General features: G+C 40.5%; 1 protein-coding gene across 2 annotated transcripts in view; it reads right to left on the bottom strand.

Moving 5' to 3' along the window:
- The window catches only part of LOC126381791 (probable histone-lysine N-methyltransferase CG1716), a 35,836-nt gene that overhangs the window by 7,592 nt on the left and 9,272 nt on the right, over positions 1-18,972 (bottom strand). Inside the window, exons 9-19 of one of the 2 annotated variants that reach the window (XM_050031288.1) lie at positions 18,324-18,457; positions 17,357-17,688; positions 16,729-16,873; positions 15,371-15,744; positions 14,911-15,040; positions 13,456-13,612; positions 11,946-12,047; positions 10,756-10,859; positions 9,603-9,752; positions 8,763-9,029; positions 8,040-8,220 (exon numbers count right to left, since the gene is read on the bottom strand). In XM_050031288.1, coding sequence (XP_049887245.1) covers positions 8,062-8,220; positions 8,763-9,029; positions 9,603-9,752; positions 10,756-10,859; positions 11,946-12,047; positions 13,456-13,612; positions 14,911-15,040; positions 15,371-15,744; positions 16,729-16,873; positions 17,357-17,688; positions 18,324-18,457 — 2,054 coding nt within the window. In that variant the 3' untranslated portion in view covers positions 8,040-8,061. Of the gene's footprint in view, positions 1-7,926; positions 8,221-8,762; positions 9,030-9,602; positions 9,753-10,755; positions 10,860-11,945; positions 12,048-13,455; positions 13,613-14,910; positions 15,041-15,370; positions 15,745-16,728; positions 16,874-17,356; positions 17,689-18,323; positions 18,458-18,972 lie in introns of those variants that run through there. The other variant, XM_050031279.1, reaches the window with a different exon arrangement.

The raw sequence follows: 18,972 nt of genomic DNA, 5'->3' as shown, positions 1-18,972 counted from the left end.
CATTCCCTAAGCACGTCTTTCAATACCACCCACACACATTCCATCTTGTAAACATCGGTCCTAAATGTATTAAACTCATTTAGTTGCTCCAGTTCTCACATACAATCGGTATATTATGAACCGTCATACTCTCTACGACATCTATTTTAATAACAATAATAAAAAAAATATGATTATGTATAAAATGTGTTTGTATATGAAACTCTTTGTCGTGAAACAATATACTTAAAATACACATGAGGAAACATTTCCGATACGGAATGGCAAAGGACATACAGTCCAGTGAATGAAACGAAATGACGTGCTGTACGTGTGTTGTTTTTGCTGTACTTCTTACGCTAATAAAAGTAAGTATCGAATTAGTATCATTTTCCTAATATACAGAATATTACACAGTACTTAACGAAAACAGGGGGATGATTCTGACCATGATTCTGAATCAAAATTTAAAAATATATTTATTCAGTAAGCAACATAGTTACACTTTGAATCGTCAATTTTTACATAACGAACGTCTCATCCGCCTAAAACTACTGCAGCTTCTCACAACCTGTATAGCCGGGGAAAAGAAGCAGTCAATATTATGTTGAATTTTCCGCCGCAAAGTTCATGTTTCTTTTTGTTTTTTCAAATTATTTTCCATTCTATACATACAGCTTACATGCAGTCTGATTCTACGATTCAACTTTTGACTTGGCTCAGTTGATCATTTAGGTAGATATATCTATTTATATTTGTTACCATTCCACTAGACGCATAATCCTTAAGTTTCTTATAAGACGCGGTCATTCACGCGAGTGATTTCAATAACACTATTTTACAACACCTTGTGTGCGAGAAAACATAATATTTATCAGTTAAGTACGTTTTTATAGGGGCAAGCTCGAGATGACGATGCTGAGCAAGCGTGCCTAAAAGCGTTCCAGCCCGAGGTAAAATAAAAAACATAAAAAATATACTCACATAGTGTGCCATTCGGTCGCATCACATCACTAATTTAAGAGCCACCCTCTTGTCGGTGTAGCATTCTCCATGCTGCTTTTTCATTGAACAATAGGGCAGTAGAGTCCCTCTTGCCATCCGCCCAGCAGTCCTCTGTCTGACGCGAGTGGGATGGCGCCCAGAATAGGCTATTTCAAAGCCGTACTAGGACTCCTGTCCTCTGCCTCTGAATAGTACTGACAGTTACTGTTGCCCTCTGTCAGGTTTCAGATTATTGTGTGGCCTTTTTAACCCCCTGTGCATCTTTTATAAAGTAAAAGTAATTGGTCGGATTTGTATTTTTTACAGATCATAAAAAGCTTTTGCTGTGAAATTACAAGTAAAATGGACGAGGCGGCATTAAAAGCGGATGATTACTGCGGATTTCGGTCAGCCAAACAGTGGACGGTATCTATGAAGAAATAATATCATAGTTAGTAGTCGTTAAGTCAAATCTAAGACTTCTTCGAGCTATTAAAAAACTATGACGCAAATTTGTGGTGGAGTATGTTCCACATCCCCTCCGGTTAATTGAAGACCTGTGCCTATCAGAGGGACAGTATACTGAAGGGGTTAATAAGGCGACCTATTCCCAGTAGTCTTACCAGTTGAACTACTGGGAATTTCCTTCCCAATAGACTTACAACAGACATAATATGCATATTTTATCAATCAATCAATTATTCTTTATTGCACAAAACATATACACAGGATATATACATACGAACAAAAATAAGCACAATAGGCGGCCTTATTGCTTATTTTATCTATGTTTTCGAGTATAAATGCAAGCATCGTCATCTATAATCTTGTGAATATGAGTTGGGTCTCCTGATTATTTATTTATTTATTATACAACAACAAACCCAGATTAACAGACAAGACCGACTTACTAATGTTATGGGTTTTGTGTATATATTTTAACGTACCAACTTTACTTTTGAATATATTCATTGGACAAAGTACTTTAAAATATGATTCGCAGTGCGACATGTCCCACTGTCAAATGACAAAGAGCGGCTTTATGAATAACGGACAAATCGACCACCAGAAGGCGAGTTCCGTACTTCAAACGATAGCTCAACATTTGCCAGTCGTCAAACCTATGGTAGATGCTGTGCTCAACAAGTGTGTTAAAGGGAAGTATGAACATCTGCTGCCAAGTATCCCGTGTGAAACCACGAAATACCAGGCTTGCTACTTTCTTACTTCTACCATGGTAAGTAGATATATTATTGATGTTCAAAAGATAACCGTGGTCGTATGTAGTAACCAAAATAGATAGATAGATAGAATCTTTATTTAGGTTAAAAAAAAAACAAACAAAAAACAAAATAAGATAAAAAATAAAAGAAAAAAAGATTAATAAGATAAAATCTTAAAAAAACATATTAATAACAAAATCAATAGGTACAGTCAGAAGCAAATAGTAAAAGTCAAGGTATACATTGGTGCTAATTCCTGCAGACGCCATCCAATTTTATTTTAAGTTATATCTGTCATTTTCTTATCCGCCGAAAAGGAAAGGGACGGGTAATCGACAAGCTTAAAATTTATGGTACATACGTCAATTTTAAGCAGAAATCTACAACCGTCTAAACATTTTACATCGGCCAATAACCCGACAGAATTAAGTTGACAGCACACGTCAAACGGTTTGCATACCAGCGAGATATTTTTTTGATTCGCCCAGGTTATTCATTCATTTACTCATTCTTCCTAAAATTTACGACTGTCAATCATCCGTCTCTTTCCTTTTCGGGGAATAAGAAGATGACAGGTATAACTTAAAGTAAAATTAAGAGCTGTCTGCAGGAATCGAGGCCATTGTATAGTTAGCAATATCCAAAATGTCCAATAATTAGGGACGTTCAAGGTGTCCGTGTAGATAGTAACACTCTAAGTAACCAAAAACATCGGCACAACTTGCATGTTCATAAAGTTGGCAACAACCTAATCGTCCAGATTCGCGAGACGCTTTCAATGTCAAATACTTCGGGTCAATTATGTCGTCGTAAATATGTCAAAAAAATATATATTTTTTAAATTCTGTAGTGGTTTAAAACTTGGAAGGTAGTAGGGTACATAACGTCTACACACACCTATTACACAGCGATCAAATACATAACCCTTCTTTTTACTTCGCCGTAGTAGAGTAAAAATCATACGAATATGTTAAATCAAACCTGGTCATTATTTTTTTTCCTGGTCATTAAAGATCAATTGTAAAATTTTCCGTATATTTTCGCAGGCGTGTCCGAAATTGCAGCAGAACAGCGTATGCCAGGAGTTAGCAGAGAATCTTAAGAAGTGCAAGACAATATATTACCAATAATACGAATTTAACCCTTGATTTGATCCGATATAAATATACCTATAATACTAATTAATGTGGTGTTATTTACTACTAATAATAATATTATTAAACAAGTATGTATTAGAAGAAATAACATTTTATTTGTTTAGACTACTTATAATTAAACCAAAGCTTACAATCTCTACGCGTCTATCAGACCACACGTATGGAACGGCAACCCTTCGCTCCCCACCAACGGCTGAGCTAGGTTTACCTCACCCCCTCTCGATCTTACTTTAGCATCAATCGTATGGGCGCGCCAAACGCCACACACACTGATACTTTATTTTATTTTATTTATTACGAGATACGCGTACGATAACGTCAATGTGTAGTGTCTCTAAAACGAGGTGTTATAATATATGAAATGTCCAGGGTGTGCTTCGGATAAAAACAAAAATTGTAATAGTAATAATATTAATAATAAAACAAGTATTTATTAAAAGAAATAACATTTTATTTGTTCCGACGGCTTCGATCTCATCGCCAACTTATAATTAAATCAAAGCTTACAATCTCTACCCGTCTCTCTCAGACCAGACTTCGGATAAAAGTAAAAATAGTCCTCGCTCTATCGCACTGAGGGCGCTCACTCGCCATTCGTCGCAGTATGTACAATATTTACAATCTTTCCAAATCACATGGATATATACTTATCATGATAATTTCAAAACAAGACACATTTTCTCACAGGGCGCGACATAAGCTAGTAGAAACAATAGTTTGGTTTAGTTCTACGTGGTTATTGTACAACGAATAATACCGCGTGAATCGTCTTTTGTATGCATGTCACACTAAGAATACACCATCGCCCGCGCGGCAGACGTTACACTCCGCATCGATAACTAACTACATCTCTAGTGAATACACAGAAAACTAGTGAACAGTAAGTCTGCTTAGCAATAATGACTGTCACTTAATATAAACTTACACTCGACATCTGTCAATACATCTACACAGTATAGGAAAATGACTGAGGTGGCTCCATTAATAACCCTGGGTCTCTAAAAACGCCACATTGAAACATTGAGGACAAAAGCTGATTTCTCCCATCAGGTGTCGCTACTGCTGAATGTTCTTAAATTTTGGCATTACCCCATAGTATTTGAGTAAACAAACATAATTGTTTTGATTCTATTTTTACACTATAACTCTTTGCGCAGCGTTTCTGCAAAATCATAGTGTTATATTTATTCGCTAAAGATCGGAAAGAGGAAAACTTAGCTTAACTTTATTTTCAATTAAAACTGCCTGTTTTCTAACCGGCTGCCTTTCTTTTCCGTAACTCATCCTTCAGACTGGATACATTTCACGTTGCTCCACATTTTATAGCAATTTATCACGAATTTTAGCTGGACACCAACTCAACAACTCAACAGTGCTGTCGCCTACATTTGACCTTCTAGTTTTATCCTCAATCATCTGAAAGGCAATATTGCAATTTTTGCGCATATAAAACAAATTGCAAGCAATATTGCTTTTCAAATGAATTGCTGCAATGTGGCCTTATTAACTCCTCGGCTATGTTTCGCAAACATTTACGCGTTAACTATTTATTAATACTGTACTTAAATTCATAGTCCATATTCGAGTTTAAATCATTTCTGTGATAAAAAAGCTACTAGGTTTTCTCATAACCGACCTAGAGATCAATAAATACCTTAATTTGCATTTAGTTCTTCAACATAAAATCTACTTAATTCAAACATACATTTATGATTTCTTGGAAAATATTATATGATGTTATAATATAATACAAACACTGAATGAGAAGATGCTTAAAGTATAGAAAATTAAAATATTTGTATCTATATTTACACACGTATAGAATAACACGAAATACACGAGTCGGAAAAATGTGTCTTGCGTTTGCGGACATATCACCAAACAATTGTCAATCAGTTGAACATTCAGCTTACATTAGTAGGTAGCTAAACCCGTGCACACGACAACAGTCGATGCAAATTGATTTAGAATCAGAAACCTGAGATAGGTTTTTCTCCGCTGCGCTGCGACAGCGCCTATTACACGTACATTTACCTTACTAGCATCACTGACGTCATCAAAGACAAGTCAGCGGAATTCAGGAGAGTCAAAAAGGCCACATCACAGCAATGCGTTTAAAAAAGCTATTTGACGTTTGTTTTCATTGCGCACTTACTTTTATATGCGCAAATGTCAAATTGCTTTTTTAGATGTATTGCTTCGATGTGGCATTTTCAACCCGCCAGATTATTTCAACATTTATGGTAATAATACTGTGCCAAGTACGACCAATACTCTGCTTTAGAAACTACAGTTGCATACTATAAGCGGTTATTAGACAATTCATCGTGTCCGATGCGTCAAGGTGACAGGCTCAGCGATCGGAATCGCATAGTCTAATAGTAAATTGGTGGGCGTAACCATGGTAACCACGATCTTAAGCGAGTCTAATAGCGTCCATTTTCCCGATTTCGATGCGAAAGCCCATGACCTTGAAGTATCGAGCTGGATGGATTGGCTAGTCTAATAACCGCTATATCCAATTCTTAAGTTACCTCTTATAAAACTTGACCAGACAGACTACTTTCGTAGATGCGTCAAATAACAGGCTTCGATAGACACAGCAGACGAAGCCCTCGATATTTGTCGATGACATAACCCATGCCATGGGGGTAAAGAAATGAACTGCAATTTGAATAAATACATTTGGAATATATTTTTTCAATTTGAGTTAGAAATGAAGCAGTTCTGGTCAGAGTTTTAAACCAGTTTACACCTTATTTAGCGGTAAGCGCAATACACTAAAAATTGTTTATAATTTTCTAGATGCTTCCAAAACAATACAGTGTAAACTGGGCTCTATTCATGTTCAAAAGTACATAGTCACAATAGTGAACTCCTAAAATCTACTCAAAGAAAATTCTAGATAAAGTATAATAAAACTTTATATTCGATATTAAAATCGTTCCCGTGCAAACATTACGTAACTTCGATTGAGTTTTTAGAATATAAAAACATACATGTAAAGCCTTATTCAACCAATTTATAAAAAACAAACTCACGCCCATAATCCCTAATGGGGTGGACAGAGCCACAAAAAATCAAAGATAACTTGCAGCCACTGTTGATACGATGTCGTAAGTTGGATAGGATGAACCTTATGGGGGATAAGGGATCAGCCTATTGCCCATAACATAAGTCCATCATGTTAGAGGACACAAACCCACATTGCCCGGGAAAACAAGCAGCTGAACGTGTTCTATGTTTTTGCTCCCAGAACAGCATAAAAGCAAAAAAAGAGGTTTCTATTCTCAAAAATGAAATTACATTGTGACTATGAAACTTTGATTTACTAGCATACATTTCTCTTCTTTCTCGTGGCTCTACTTATGGGTTTTGACAAGTAAAGCCACAGAATCCTTTCCCTGCAGCTCTATACTTTAGTTCAAGAGTACTATAGATCCAATAACATAATGTGAGACGTGGCAAACATGATTTAATATTTCATTATATTACAGATGATTTTTGTTTTTATAGCATTTACCCGTGTTTAGGGAAACTCACAAAGAGAAAATTTCAACCGAAAGAAAAATCTGACTTGGTTGAGACTTAAACCCACAGCTCTTTTCAAGCCGCGACGAGCGTGTTAACCATTACACCACCGGGTCCTAATCCTGTCCATGCGAAAATTTTTTCGCTCTATATATCATCATTAAGCCGATCACATCTATCTATAATATTGAGTACTAATATTACTTTTCAGACCAACAATTCTAGTTACATGTAAATTTAAACTCATCGTAAAGATGACACCTTAGCTATTTCTAAATGAAGAGTTGCGGGTTCAAGTCCCGGGCGAAGCAGATTTTTTTTTCGATTTAAATACTTATTATGATACAAATGAGTTACGTTGGTCCTTACAGTAGAGGCTGAATTTCCGCCAGAACCGAAGATGGCTGGAGACGACCCGAGAGTGTAAACACCAGTGCACATATTTCGTACTATGGTATAAGAAAGCCAGGTATGCTCAACCCTATGACAAGCCGCCATTGCTAGGCCTTTGACGACGTAAGTGTTACCACTGTGTTACCATTAAATTGGTATCTCCAACATTCCAAGGACGTAAATTTTATTATTGAAATTTAAGTGAACTACTGACTAATGTATTTAATTACTACTACTTGTCGCATGTATAAAAATCATTAAAACTGTAAGTAGATCTTTTACTAAAAGTTCAAAATTAAAAGTAAATATAAAAACATTGGTCGTGGGTAATTTATTTTTTACGAAATGGCAACGCAGGGTGGGATGACGTCAGCTGGGCTAACCTTGAAATGTTAGCTGTCACTTTTGAGCATACCTGGTTTTCTTATACCATATTTCATACTAGATATATTTCCAAACCACAACTGTAAATATTTGTGAAAAAAACGAGTGACGATTCGCTAATAGATAAACTCGCCTACATCTACAATGTTATAAACATGTAAACTTTGTGAGTTTGTTTATATGGAGATATCAGTGGAACTACTGAATCGATTTTGAAAATTCTTTCACTAGGAGAAAGCTACGTTATTCCTGAGGGACATGTACTATATTTGATTGTTTTTTTGGGCACGAGTAAGCTGGTATAAAACTCGCTATCTACAACCGCCAACCACGTCTCTTGGAGGTCGAACCTATAGTATTTTCTGACTATTCATCTAGTTAGTCTTACTTGGCGCAGTATTGGTTCGCCGCTAGTCTGCCTCCTCAGGCGGTCGCCGATACACCGGCCCGAACTTCGCCATGTACTTCTTGACAAACATCTTGGCCTTGGAACGCACCGAGTCGGTGACTATCAGCTCTTCGACAGCCCGACAGTGCTTCAGTTCCTTCAGCATCACGAAGTGGGTCAACTGTGGGTGGACATTTATTGTGTTAGCTGTAGGTACAAATTTTCGATGATAACAGAAGCTCACGACTATATTTCCAATTCGGCTGGGCAAAGGCATCTATGCCTAAGGAATAAGAATACGGTATAGAACAACTCAATAGAGCAACTCTCCGCCCCTCACCAGCGTCTGAGCTAAGTTTAATTCAAAGAAAGAAACGCGACGCGTGGTCGCCGGTCCGGACGACGCTCAGTGGCTAGGCCCGCTACAAGGTGCACCGACGATCTGGTTAAGGTCACGGGAAGCCGCTGGATGCGGGCAGCGCAGGACCGATCGTCGTGGAAATCCTTGGGGGAGGCCTTAGCCCAGCAGTGGGCGTCGTACGGCTGATAATAATGATGAGTTTAAAACAACGGTCCGCGCTTGGAAATACAGTCGTTATATTCGAATTTTGAAATCGAACGTCGACGTTCTTTCGTCTGATTCGAATATTTTTAAATGCAGTAAAATCCATATCAGACCAACGAAGAAGACTAATTCTCAAAATAATGTTGACAATAACTCACCTTTCTAGCCAAATGCTTGAAATCAGCGGTACAAGTGATCCGTCCAGCCTTCGCCTCAGAATGCCGGTACGGGTTGAGGTGTTGCACCATGACGCGAGCCATGGCGCTCCGGAACTGCTCCTTGATCTTCCTCGCCGCTTCCTCCGTGTCGACGGGGGCGGGAGCGGGGGCTGGAGCGGGGGGTGGGGACGGGGGTGCGGCCACCACTGGGGGTGCTGAAGATTCTTCTATCTCCACCTCGGAGTCTGACTCGGAGTCCAGTTCGATCTGTTGGTAGGTTGGTGATTAGTTATGAGCACAGACGATTGTACGGATATCTCGTAGAGGATGGCTGTTGTGTGTCCTACTTGATTATTATAATTATAACATAATAAGCTCATGACTGTATCCCGATGATGGATAGTATTCATCGAAAGAGGAACTAAGTACCCGTGGGTACTTTCTGTTACCTCATAGAACTTTCTGTTATACCAACGTGATAGGTGGTGAGCCATATTGCCGTCTATAATGGTCAAGCCAACTGTGTTAGTGAAAAAGGAGCATTCATCTAAAAAAGCAATATTGCTATTTGACATTTGTTTGCATTGCGCATTTACTTTTACATGCGCAAATGTCAAATTGCAATATTGTTTTTGTAGATGAATTGCTTCGATGTGGCCATTTTAACCCCCCTGCACTCAAGATAAAATGTTCGGGGTTCAAACCGGCGCTCCCCGGTCCAGAAGCAAGCCGGTGAACCACAGGACCACAGAGACTATTTTAGGATAGAAATCCTGTGTAAAATAATACATCAACGCAATTCTAATAACTTTTACAACACAACCATGCCGTATCACCCACCCGGTCGTGCGGCGCGTGCGAGCGCGGGCGCGCGGCCAGCTGGCGCACGCGGTGCAGCAGCCGCTCGCGGCGCCGGCGCAGCTTCTCCTTCGTCTGCTTGTACCGCTTCACCTCCATGCGGCCCGCCAACTTGTCCTCCTCTGTTCGCGGCTGTCCCATATAAAATTTATTTAACAAAATCTCGCGACTATATCCTACTGAGGCTAGTCAAGAGGTACATCCAATACAAGATGAACTAAATGTAAGTACCCACACCTCACCGAGCCTTCTGTTTGACCAACGTGATAGGTGGTGAGCCGTAAAGTTTATTTATTATTGCCGAAATATCCTAAAGGGACAATTTAGCACTATACAATAATATGTAATAGAGGGCAAGCCTATTGCCATTAACCGGGCACAAATCCTGGGAATCACGCGATATCAATTATCTATGATCCTAACATGAATGAATTCATTTTCAGGAATTGAAAAATCACATCCGAGCATGATTTTTGTTAACAAAACTACGCAATAGGATATATCAGTTTTACCCGGATTGAAATGAATTGAAAGAAATCGAGGTTACGTTGAAAAAAATCATAACAGGATTATTATTTTTTATAACACACACACAGGATTTTTTTTTTATTTCAGCTTACGACATCGTATCAACAGTGGCTGCAAGTTGTCTTTGATTACTTGTGGCTCTGCCCACCCCATTAGGGATTACCGGCGTGAGTTTATGTATGTATGTATTTTTTATAAAGGCACATCGTTGCAACGGCGGGAAACTTGTGGATCAAATGAGGGAATTTGCAATCGGCGTTCCCCAAAAACACGTTGTTTTTTCGTCGTTTATACTTCTAATTAATTAGTTTGACATATGCTTCTGCTATTACATTACATTTTTGAATAATTGTTTTCCTCCCGTAATGAGAAAATAGGTAATTATCACGTTAAAAATGAACAACGCCATCTCATTTATCTCTTTTCTCTTTATTTATTGTGTGTTTGGGGAACGTCGATTGGAAAGTCCCCCGTTGGCTCAGCAAACGGTGCAAAATGGAGGTCTATACCCAATAGCGGGACGATGCCGGCTAATGCTACTTACACTAATCGGTCTTTCGTATACCCAATAGCGGGACGATGCCGCCTATTTAATGATGATACTTACACTAATCGGTCTTTCGGAGACAAGGCCGGGGCGTCGCTTGCGCGGCTTCATGCTCACCAGCGCATGATCCGGGATGAGACCATTCTTAGCCTGCTCCTTTATCACTGTAAGAAAGATAGTACTTATAATACAAGGTGTTTGTGACATCGTAACGAAAACTTGAGAGACGATTCAGACCATTATTCTGAGCTGACTTTTTGTTTTTTTTTTATTATTATTATTGTGGGATACGGCATGAAGGAAACGATTATTATTTCTTTGACTTTGTTTATTTAAAAACGTTTTTAAAATCTTCTACGTTTTCCTCTTTAAAAACAACCGTCCGCCATTTCCCTGTCATTCCGCAAATCTCTCTTCTCTCTCGCTCACTCGTCGCTCTCTTTCACACACCTTTGCGTTACGTTTCATTCAGTTTTTCAAAAACGAGCTAACGTGGTATTCACTATAAATAAAGCGATGATATGAATGTGCTATAAGTAAATCAAACAAGATCTCGCAAGATGCGAGGATGGCTGTTCACAATGCAGTCAGTACTTGTCCCTACGCCGAAGTACGGTAGCGAATGTTGGATATGGCAGAAGAAGCATAAAAGTAGGTTTAATGCCGTAGAAATGAGGTAGTTGCGTAGCGTCTGCGGTGTTAACTTGAGTGATAGAGTGAGAAGCAGTGTGATAAGAGAGAGATGTGGTGTAAAAGATATAGTGACTAAGATTGAGAAGGGAATGTTAGATTAGTTTGGACACATAGAGCGGATGAAGGATAATAGGATTACGAAAGCAGTATATAAAACGAAGGTTGGTGGTAGGGCTGGCAGATGAAGACCTAGAAGGACGTACATTGACCAAATTGGAGATGTCCTTAGAAAGGTTCAGTACGATCTACTCTGAACCGGCGTGCGTGTATGAAACGATTGATGAAAAAGGAGGAAGCAAGAGAAGTGAGTCAGGATCGAAGCAAATGGAATTCCATAGTCAGTGAAATAGGCGTGGTGGGAAATAGGTGTGAGTTTATGTATGTATGTACTGTCACGAGCATTAATATTGTATACACTTTGGTACCATGTCACATTAACTTTTTTGACAAACTAAACTGTAAGTCTCACTAAATGTCAAATATGTTAGCGCGACAGAGTCCTAAAGTGTGTACATTATATTGCTCATGACTGTATGTATGTAAATCAAACAACCCACCTTCGTAGATGCCGTTGACGCCTTCGACAAGCTTCCCCATGGCCGGCAGCCGCATCATGTTGTCCGCTGGGTTATCCTCCTCTTCTTCCGACGAACTCTCTTCTGGAAATTACAAATGTAATTCGAAATTTAAAGATGATTGGGGCGTCACGCGTAGGGAACAGAACTAATAGCAGCGGTAATAGAGATTAAACAAATACAAGATTTTATCTATCTCTCTGTTAGAATCTTTATCTCTTTATCAGTAAGAGCGAGACATCCCCAATCCAAGCATTAACCTTGCTTTCTGGGGTTGCCTCATAACTATATGTTGCTTAAAACAAGAAATAAACACTTTTTTATTTATTTTTATTTATTATCAGTCATATATTTTTTTAGTGTAATATTATTTGCTCTGGCAATATTACAGACTTACGGCATGGACTTTGCAAACGAGGCATGTTTTTCTTGTCTTTTAACTTATATAAATAATCTATCCATTACATAGTTTATCCATTACAGTCCACTTTAAACACCATCTCGAAGGAGTTTTAGTTACCGGAGCTACCACCGCCTCCTAACACTATCAGATACCTTTGTATATATCAATGTAGTATAAGGAATAATACTACGTATAGAATGGCAATTCTCCGCTCCCCACCAGCGTCTGAGCTAGACTTGAATCGTGAAAGCTGCATGCGGACCGTTGCTTTAATTTTTTATTTATCAGTTTAGTTTATATGTTCGAATTTTGAAATTGCACGCCGACGTTCTTTTGTCTGATGTAGATGGCTGCACTCAAACGTCACGACGTGCCTTCTGATCTACGGATCGTGAGCACATCGCTCGACCACTGGGCCACGGAGGCCGTGGCGGCCATGTTACTATGATCTGTGGTTGCATATATTGCCAACGACACCACGAAACCGCACCACTGTGGTGTCGTCTACAATTTTTTTTGGTAACCACACCACACCACAATAAGCAAGTTCCTGTGTTTATTTGTGTCCTGTTATGACAGCAGTTAACAATCTAATATCAATAAGTAGTATATGTATTACTTATTCCGCGCACATAAAATATTTTTGAAATTGTTTTGTGTTTGACACCACCTTTTTTATATACATTAGACATCACTTGAGGAGCTCGGTGGCGCAGCGGTAAACGCGCTCAGTCTGCAATTGTTGAAGCAACTTTCGCAAAGGCCGGTCAAAGGATGGGTGCCCATAAAAAGAAAGTTTTCATCTCGAGCTCCTCCGTGCTTCGGAAGGCACGTTAAGCCGTCGGTCCCGGCTGCATTAGCAGTCGTTAATAACCACCAATCCGCACTGGGCCCGCGTGGTGGTTTAAGCTCCGATCTCCCTATCCATCCATAGGGAAGGCCCGTGGCCCAGCAGTGGGGACGTTAACGGGCTGGTGATGATGAGACATCACAAGTCGGCAGTGTCGTGGTTACCTAAAAAAAATTGTAAACGACACCACAGTAGTGCGGTATCGTGGAGTCGTTGACATGTGTGGTTGCAATACTGACCGGGCTCGAACTGCGGCGGCGTGGGCGGCAACCACTGCGGCTGTCGCAGCTTCACGTGGTAGTAGTAGGTGCGCCCGCGCGAGTCCACTGCGCTGCGCCACATCGACGGTAACACTACTTCCGCTGGCTCCTCTGGTGGTTGTGGCGGTTGTGGCGGCTGAAATATAAGGTTTGTTTGATATTGTTTCAAAAAAAAAAAAAACGTATGGCGACTCGTGGGTACTTGGTTCATGTTGCGATGGATGGGCACCTGACCAGCCCAATAGGATAAAAACTAAAAGCTCAAATATAGGCGGCAGCACTGCTGAGTTGTTCCAAAATTTTTACAGTTCTCCATACGGCGCAGCATATTAGTGATAAATTGCTATAAAATGTGGAGCAACGTGGAGTGGACCCCGTCTGTGTGATGACTTACGAAAAAGCAGCTTCTATGCTAGACATAGAAAACGTTCAGCTGCTGGTCTTCCCGGGCATGTCGTAAAAACCGACAGAGGGATTGTGTGCTCTAACATGATGGACTAATGTTATGGGCGATAGGCTGATCCCTTATCACCATAAGGTTCATCATATCCAGCTTACAACATCGTATCAACAGTGGCTGCAAGTTGTCTTTGATTACTTGTGGCTCTGCCCACCCCATTAGGGATTACGGGCGTGAGTTTATGTATGTATGTATGTACTAAGTTTTCATTTTTCTATATAACCAAAACAATAGTTTTAACTCTTATGTTTACTAAGAAGATTTATGGCTGTTTTAATTTAGAAGTTAATTTCTGTTAAACATTGTTTTGTGTTTTAATTAATTTCTGTTTAAGTTTTATTCATATTTATTTATATATAATTATATACACCTAGATATATACGTTTTGTTCTTGTAATTATGAATGCTGTGTGTACCTTTAATTGGAGCACATATACAAAAACTAATTTAAGACTTGCATTTTATAACTTTATAATATGTGTACTGTTGGTATACCTATCCAAATAAATAAAATAAAAATAAAACAATATGCTTGTTTACTCAAATACTATGGAACTGTCAAAATTTAAGAACACTCAACAGTAGCGACACCTGAAAGGAGAAATTGGCAGTTGTATCCTCATTGGGAGTATAGTCATGAGCATATGTTATGCTTTTATTTACGTTTCTTTGTGATAATTTAATAAATCACTAGTGCTTCTGAAAGTGACTTTTAGTTTTTAACGCCCCAGTGCATTTGAACATTTTAGTAACATCAGAATAGTGACAATTTTTGTAGTTCATAGAACGTTACAGTGGATGGTTCCACCCCATTTGGTTGTACGCGTACATACCGATGTACGTAATTCATAATTCGTTCATAATTTGTTCGTAATTCTACTTGATATCAACTCAGAATCATGGTCTGAATCACCCCCCTCAGTACTCGTTACGATGTCACTAACACCCTGTATATATGCTGTGGTTATACTGACCGGCTGTCGCGGGCCTAGGGGAGCGGTGGGCGCGGGCGGCGGGTAGCCCAGCTGCTGCCCGAACATGAACCCGCCGCCCAGCGCGCCCAGCTGGCCCATGGAGTACCCGCCCATACTCATCACGCCCATACTGTGGAAATACACAGATTACTCATGAGAAATGTATGACAAACGGGCCTTTGGCGGCTCAATAACCCTGACATCAGAGTCGATGAAGTTGGTCATTCACGTCATAGCAAATATGATCAAATATTAAAAATTACGTCAAAAGTACTTTATGTAGTTATAAAATATTTACGTCAACATAAAAAAATACATTGGAGTGACGTAGGAATTAAAAATAAAGTCTGGCGGACACTGATCAAAATTAAAAAACATTTTATTATGACATGATGACAAATTAAACTCGACAATAATGTACACGAAGAAAATGTAAATATAAATAAAGAGCAATACTAACTTGTGCTGCGGCAAGCACATGTTGTGTGGCGGCGCGAAAGGCGGGTAGAAGCCTTGCGGCGGGAAATCCTCGCCCACAACCATGTTTCCAGGCATACCACTGCCCAGACCTCCGCCTAGACCGCCGGGCATGCCACTGCCTAGCCCACCAGGCATCCCACTGCCTAGCCCACCAGGCATCCCACTGCCCAAACCACCGGGCATACCATTGCCCAAACCACCGGGGATGCCGCTGCCCAAACCACCGGGGATGCCGCTGCCCAAACCACCGGGCATGCCGTTGCCCAAACCACCGGGTATACTGCTGCCCAAACCACCGGGTATACTGCTGCCCAAACCACCGGGCATGCCCATGCCCATACCCGCTGGGAACATCTGCAAACAAATACATTAACAATACAAAATATTGAATGCACAAAACGAAACAATACAATAAATATTTACTTAGTACAAAAGGCAACCTTTGAGTATAAAAACATTATTCTATATTTTCTCACAAATATGTTCTATTATTTCATTATCTAAATATATTCACCAATTGAGTCAGTTCTTTCATATTTACTTTATTTTAATCAATTAATGGCCCATGATTCGTGCAGACACCTCCTTATTTTATAAGTTATACCCGTCATTTTCTTATTCGCCGAAAGGAAAGAGACGGATGATTGACAGCTGTTAATTTTCAAAATAATAACCCGGGCGAATACAATACGCATCTCGCGCATACAATCCGTTAGACGTGTGCTGTCAACTTAATTATGTCGGGGTACTGGCCAATATAAAATTTTGGAAGGGTATTTTAAATTTCTGCGTAAAATTGACGTGTGTTCCGTAAATTTTATGCCTGTCGATTGCACGTCCCTTTCCATTTCGGCGGATAAGAAAATGGCATGCATAACATAAAATAAAATTAGATGGTGTGTACCGGAATCAGCACCATTGGTGTTACTTTAATTTTATTTGCCTTTAGAAAACCGATTCTTAATGATTTTTGCGAGACAAAAATATAAGAAATACATTACTCGACTTGACCATATCAAGGTTACAAATATTGTGTGTTTCATTAGGCCGTATACAGAAAGAAAGCTGGAAACTTATAAGCGCTTAACAGCGCTTGACAGCGCTAGTGACCCGCGCAGGAAAATATATGAGCGCGCGCCGATAAGCACTGAACGATGACGACAAGTTCCGACAAGCTTCAACACGCGCTGGCCAGCCATTAAAAATTAATAAACAACTGCCTCAACCTGCTTCCTTTGTGTACAACGGACCAGAGCTGTCAAGCGCCGGTAAGCGCTTCATAAGTTTCCAGCTTTCTTTCTGTATACGGCCTTACCATATATCTGCGCAAGACATTACCTGCGCAAACCCGTCGGGCGGCCAGTAGTGGTAGTGCTCCCTCTGCCGACGACTTTCCTCAGCCGCGGCGGCTGCTTCGGCGAAGGCGCGCCGCCGCTCCTCCTTGCTCATCGGAGGCACCGCTGCTAACACGCGCTCGCTCAGTCTAAAGAAAGAACGTATGAAAATTACGTTGGTGGCTAGTAAGATGCTCAAAATAATACTGCGTAATGAACGATGGTAACTCTCCGCTCCGCACCAATCTATACAGGTGTTAGTGACATCGTAACGAAAACTTTGAGGGATGATTCAGACCATGATTCTGAGTTGATATCAAGTGTAATGTTCCGTCGCAAAAGTATGGAACGGAAAATGATTTAATAAAAAACAAAAATTTTCACGAATTTTCCGACAATAAAATCCACTTGATATCAACACAGAATCACCCCCTCAGTATTAGTTACGATGTCACTAACACTCTGTATAACATAACAATAAACAATAAATAACATAAAAGCTATCCTATATTCTATTCCAAGGTCGAATCTATCTGTGTATTGGTAATTTCATCAAAATCGGTTCAATATTATAGGTGTGAAAGCCTGATAAACACACGGTTACTTTCGCATTTATGATATTAAAGTCTCACCTGATGCTCCTCCGGCCATCGGGACTGCTCCTTCTTTTTCTTCTATCCCTGTCATCTCTATCCCGATCCCTTTCTCTGTAGCGATCTCTGTCCCTATCCCTCTCTCTGTCCCTGTCCCTCTCGCGGTCTCTCTCGCGGTCTCGTTCACGCTCCCGTTCACGGTCCCGGTCCCGTTCACGTTCCCGGTCACGCTCTTCCCGTCGTTCCCGCTCGTCGCGCCGCTCCCGGTCCCGTGACCCGCTCGAGTCGGCCGCTCGCCTCTCAACATTGGCCTGACGTTCGTGTTCCTTCATCTGCTGTATCCGCTCCTTCTTTGGGATCTTGAATACTTCCTGTAATTTTAGAACGGATGGTGAATAAGCAGTCAAGTATAGTTGTCCCCATTGCGTTAGTGACTAAGATTGAGAAGGGAACGTTAAGTTGGTTTGGACACGTAGAAATGAAGGATAATAGGGTTACGAAAGCGGTATATAAAGCGAAGGATGGCAGAGGAAGACCCAGAAGGACGTACATTGACCAAATTGGCAATATTAATTTAAAAAAACCTAATGTCATTAATTTTGCAACAGAAAATTCCACTTGATGTTTACTCCGAATCATGGTCTGAAACCTTCCCTTAGTATTCGTTACGATGTCACTAACATGAGCCATGTGTGTGAGCATGAGGTTGGTAACACCGCGTTGGCGTTGGCGGATTTGACCAATCACAGCGTTCGAGAGAGCGAAAAGCAAAGACGCTCTGTCACTCTGTCCCTCACGGTGATTGGTCGATTCCTGCACATCTCCGCTCATCTCCGCATAGCTCCGCATCAATGGAAACGCAGCCTTAGCCGTAAAAATACCTCCAACAACCCGAAATGGAGCAGCGTGGTGGAGTATGCTCCATGCCCCCTCCTGATTGAGGGGAGGCCTCTGCCCAGCAGTGGGACGTATATAGGCTACATTATGTTATGTATGTGTATGTTACCTTTAAACTGGACCATCTCTCTAGCAGCTGCGTGGATAAGTCCTTGATCTTCTCCAGCATGGCGGCATTCTCCTTACTCTTGTCTGCCGCCGCGGCGTCTTGCGCGGGCCGGTTGGGAAGGTCTACTGGTAGACCTGCAAGCACAGAAACGATTATTTGTATGTCATTTCTGTATCGCTGTGGAAACTATGGAGTCCCGTGAGACTTCTTGTTCGTGGTTCCCTCACTGTTGAGGGTCTCGACCACAGGTTATGGTTTTCCACTCGGTACGGCTATATGCTGCGTGGACCGTCCGCTGTATGCTGCCGCCCACCGTCTTCTTCAGAATGTCAGACCACCTCGTAGGTGCCCTTCCTCGCGCACGTTTGGCATCCATTTGCCCAACGATGATCTGCTTCTCCAGACTGTGCTTCGGAGACCGCATAATATGTCCGAAGAAGCTCGTGAGACTGAAGCCTCTTAAATGTTTTTTTCTTGATAGTGTTATTTAATCATTTTATAACATTGTAAGGGTAAAAAGTGAATAGTGGTCATGTTGTGTTTATTAAATTTTATTTTGGACTATTTTTATTCCTACACCAACCCGTACTGGAGCAGCGTGGTCTATACTCCGTACCCAATGCTCCTGGCTGAACAATTATGTCAGTAA

This window comes from Pectinophora gossypiella, chromosome 1 (assembly GCF_024362695.1).
Source record: "Pectinophora gossypiella chromosome 1, ilPecGoss1.1, whole genome shotgun sequence".
Taxonomy (NCBI): domain Eukaryota; kingdom Metazoa; phylum Arthropoda; class Insecta; order Lepidoptera; family Gelechiidae; genus Pectinophora; species Pectinophora gossypiella.
This window is presented reverse-complemented; position numbering and strand designations above follow the sequence as displayed.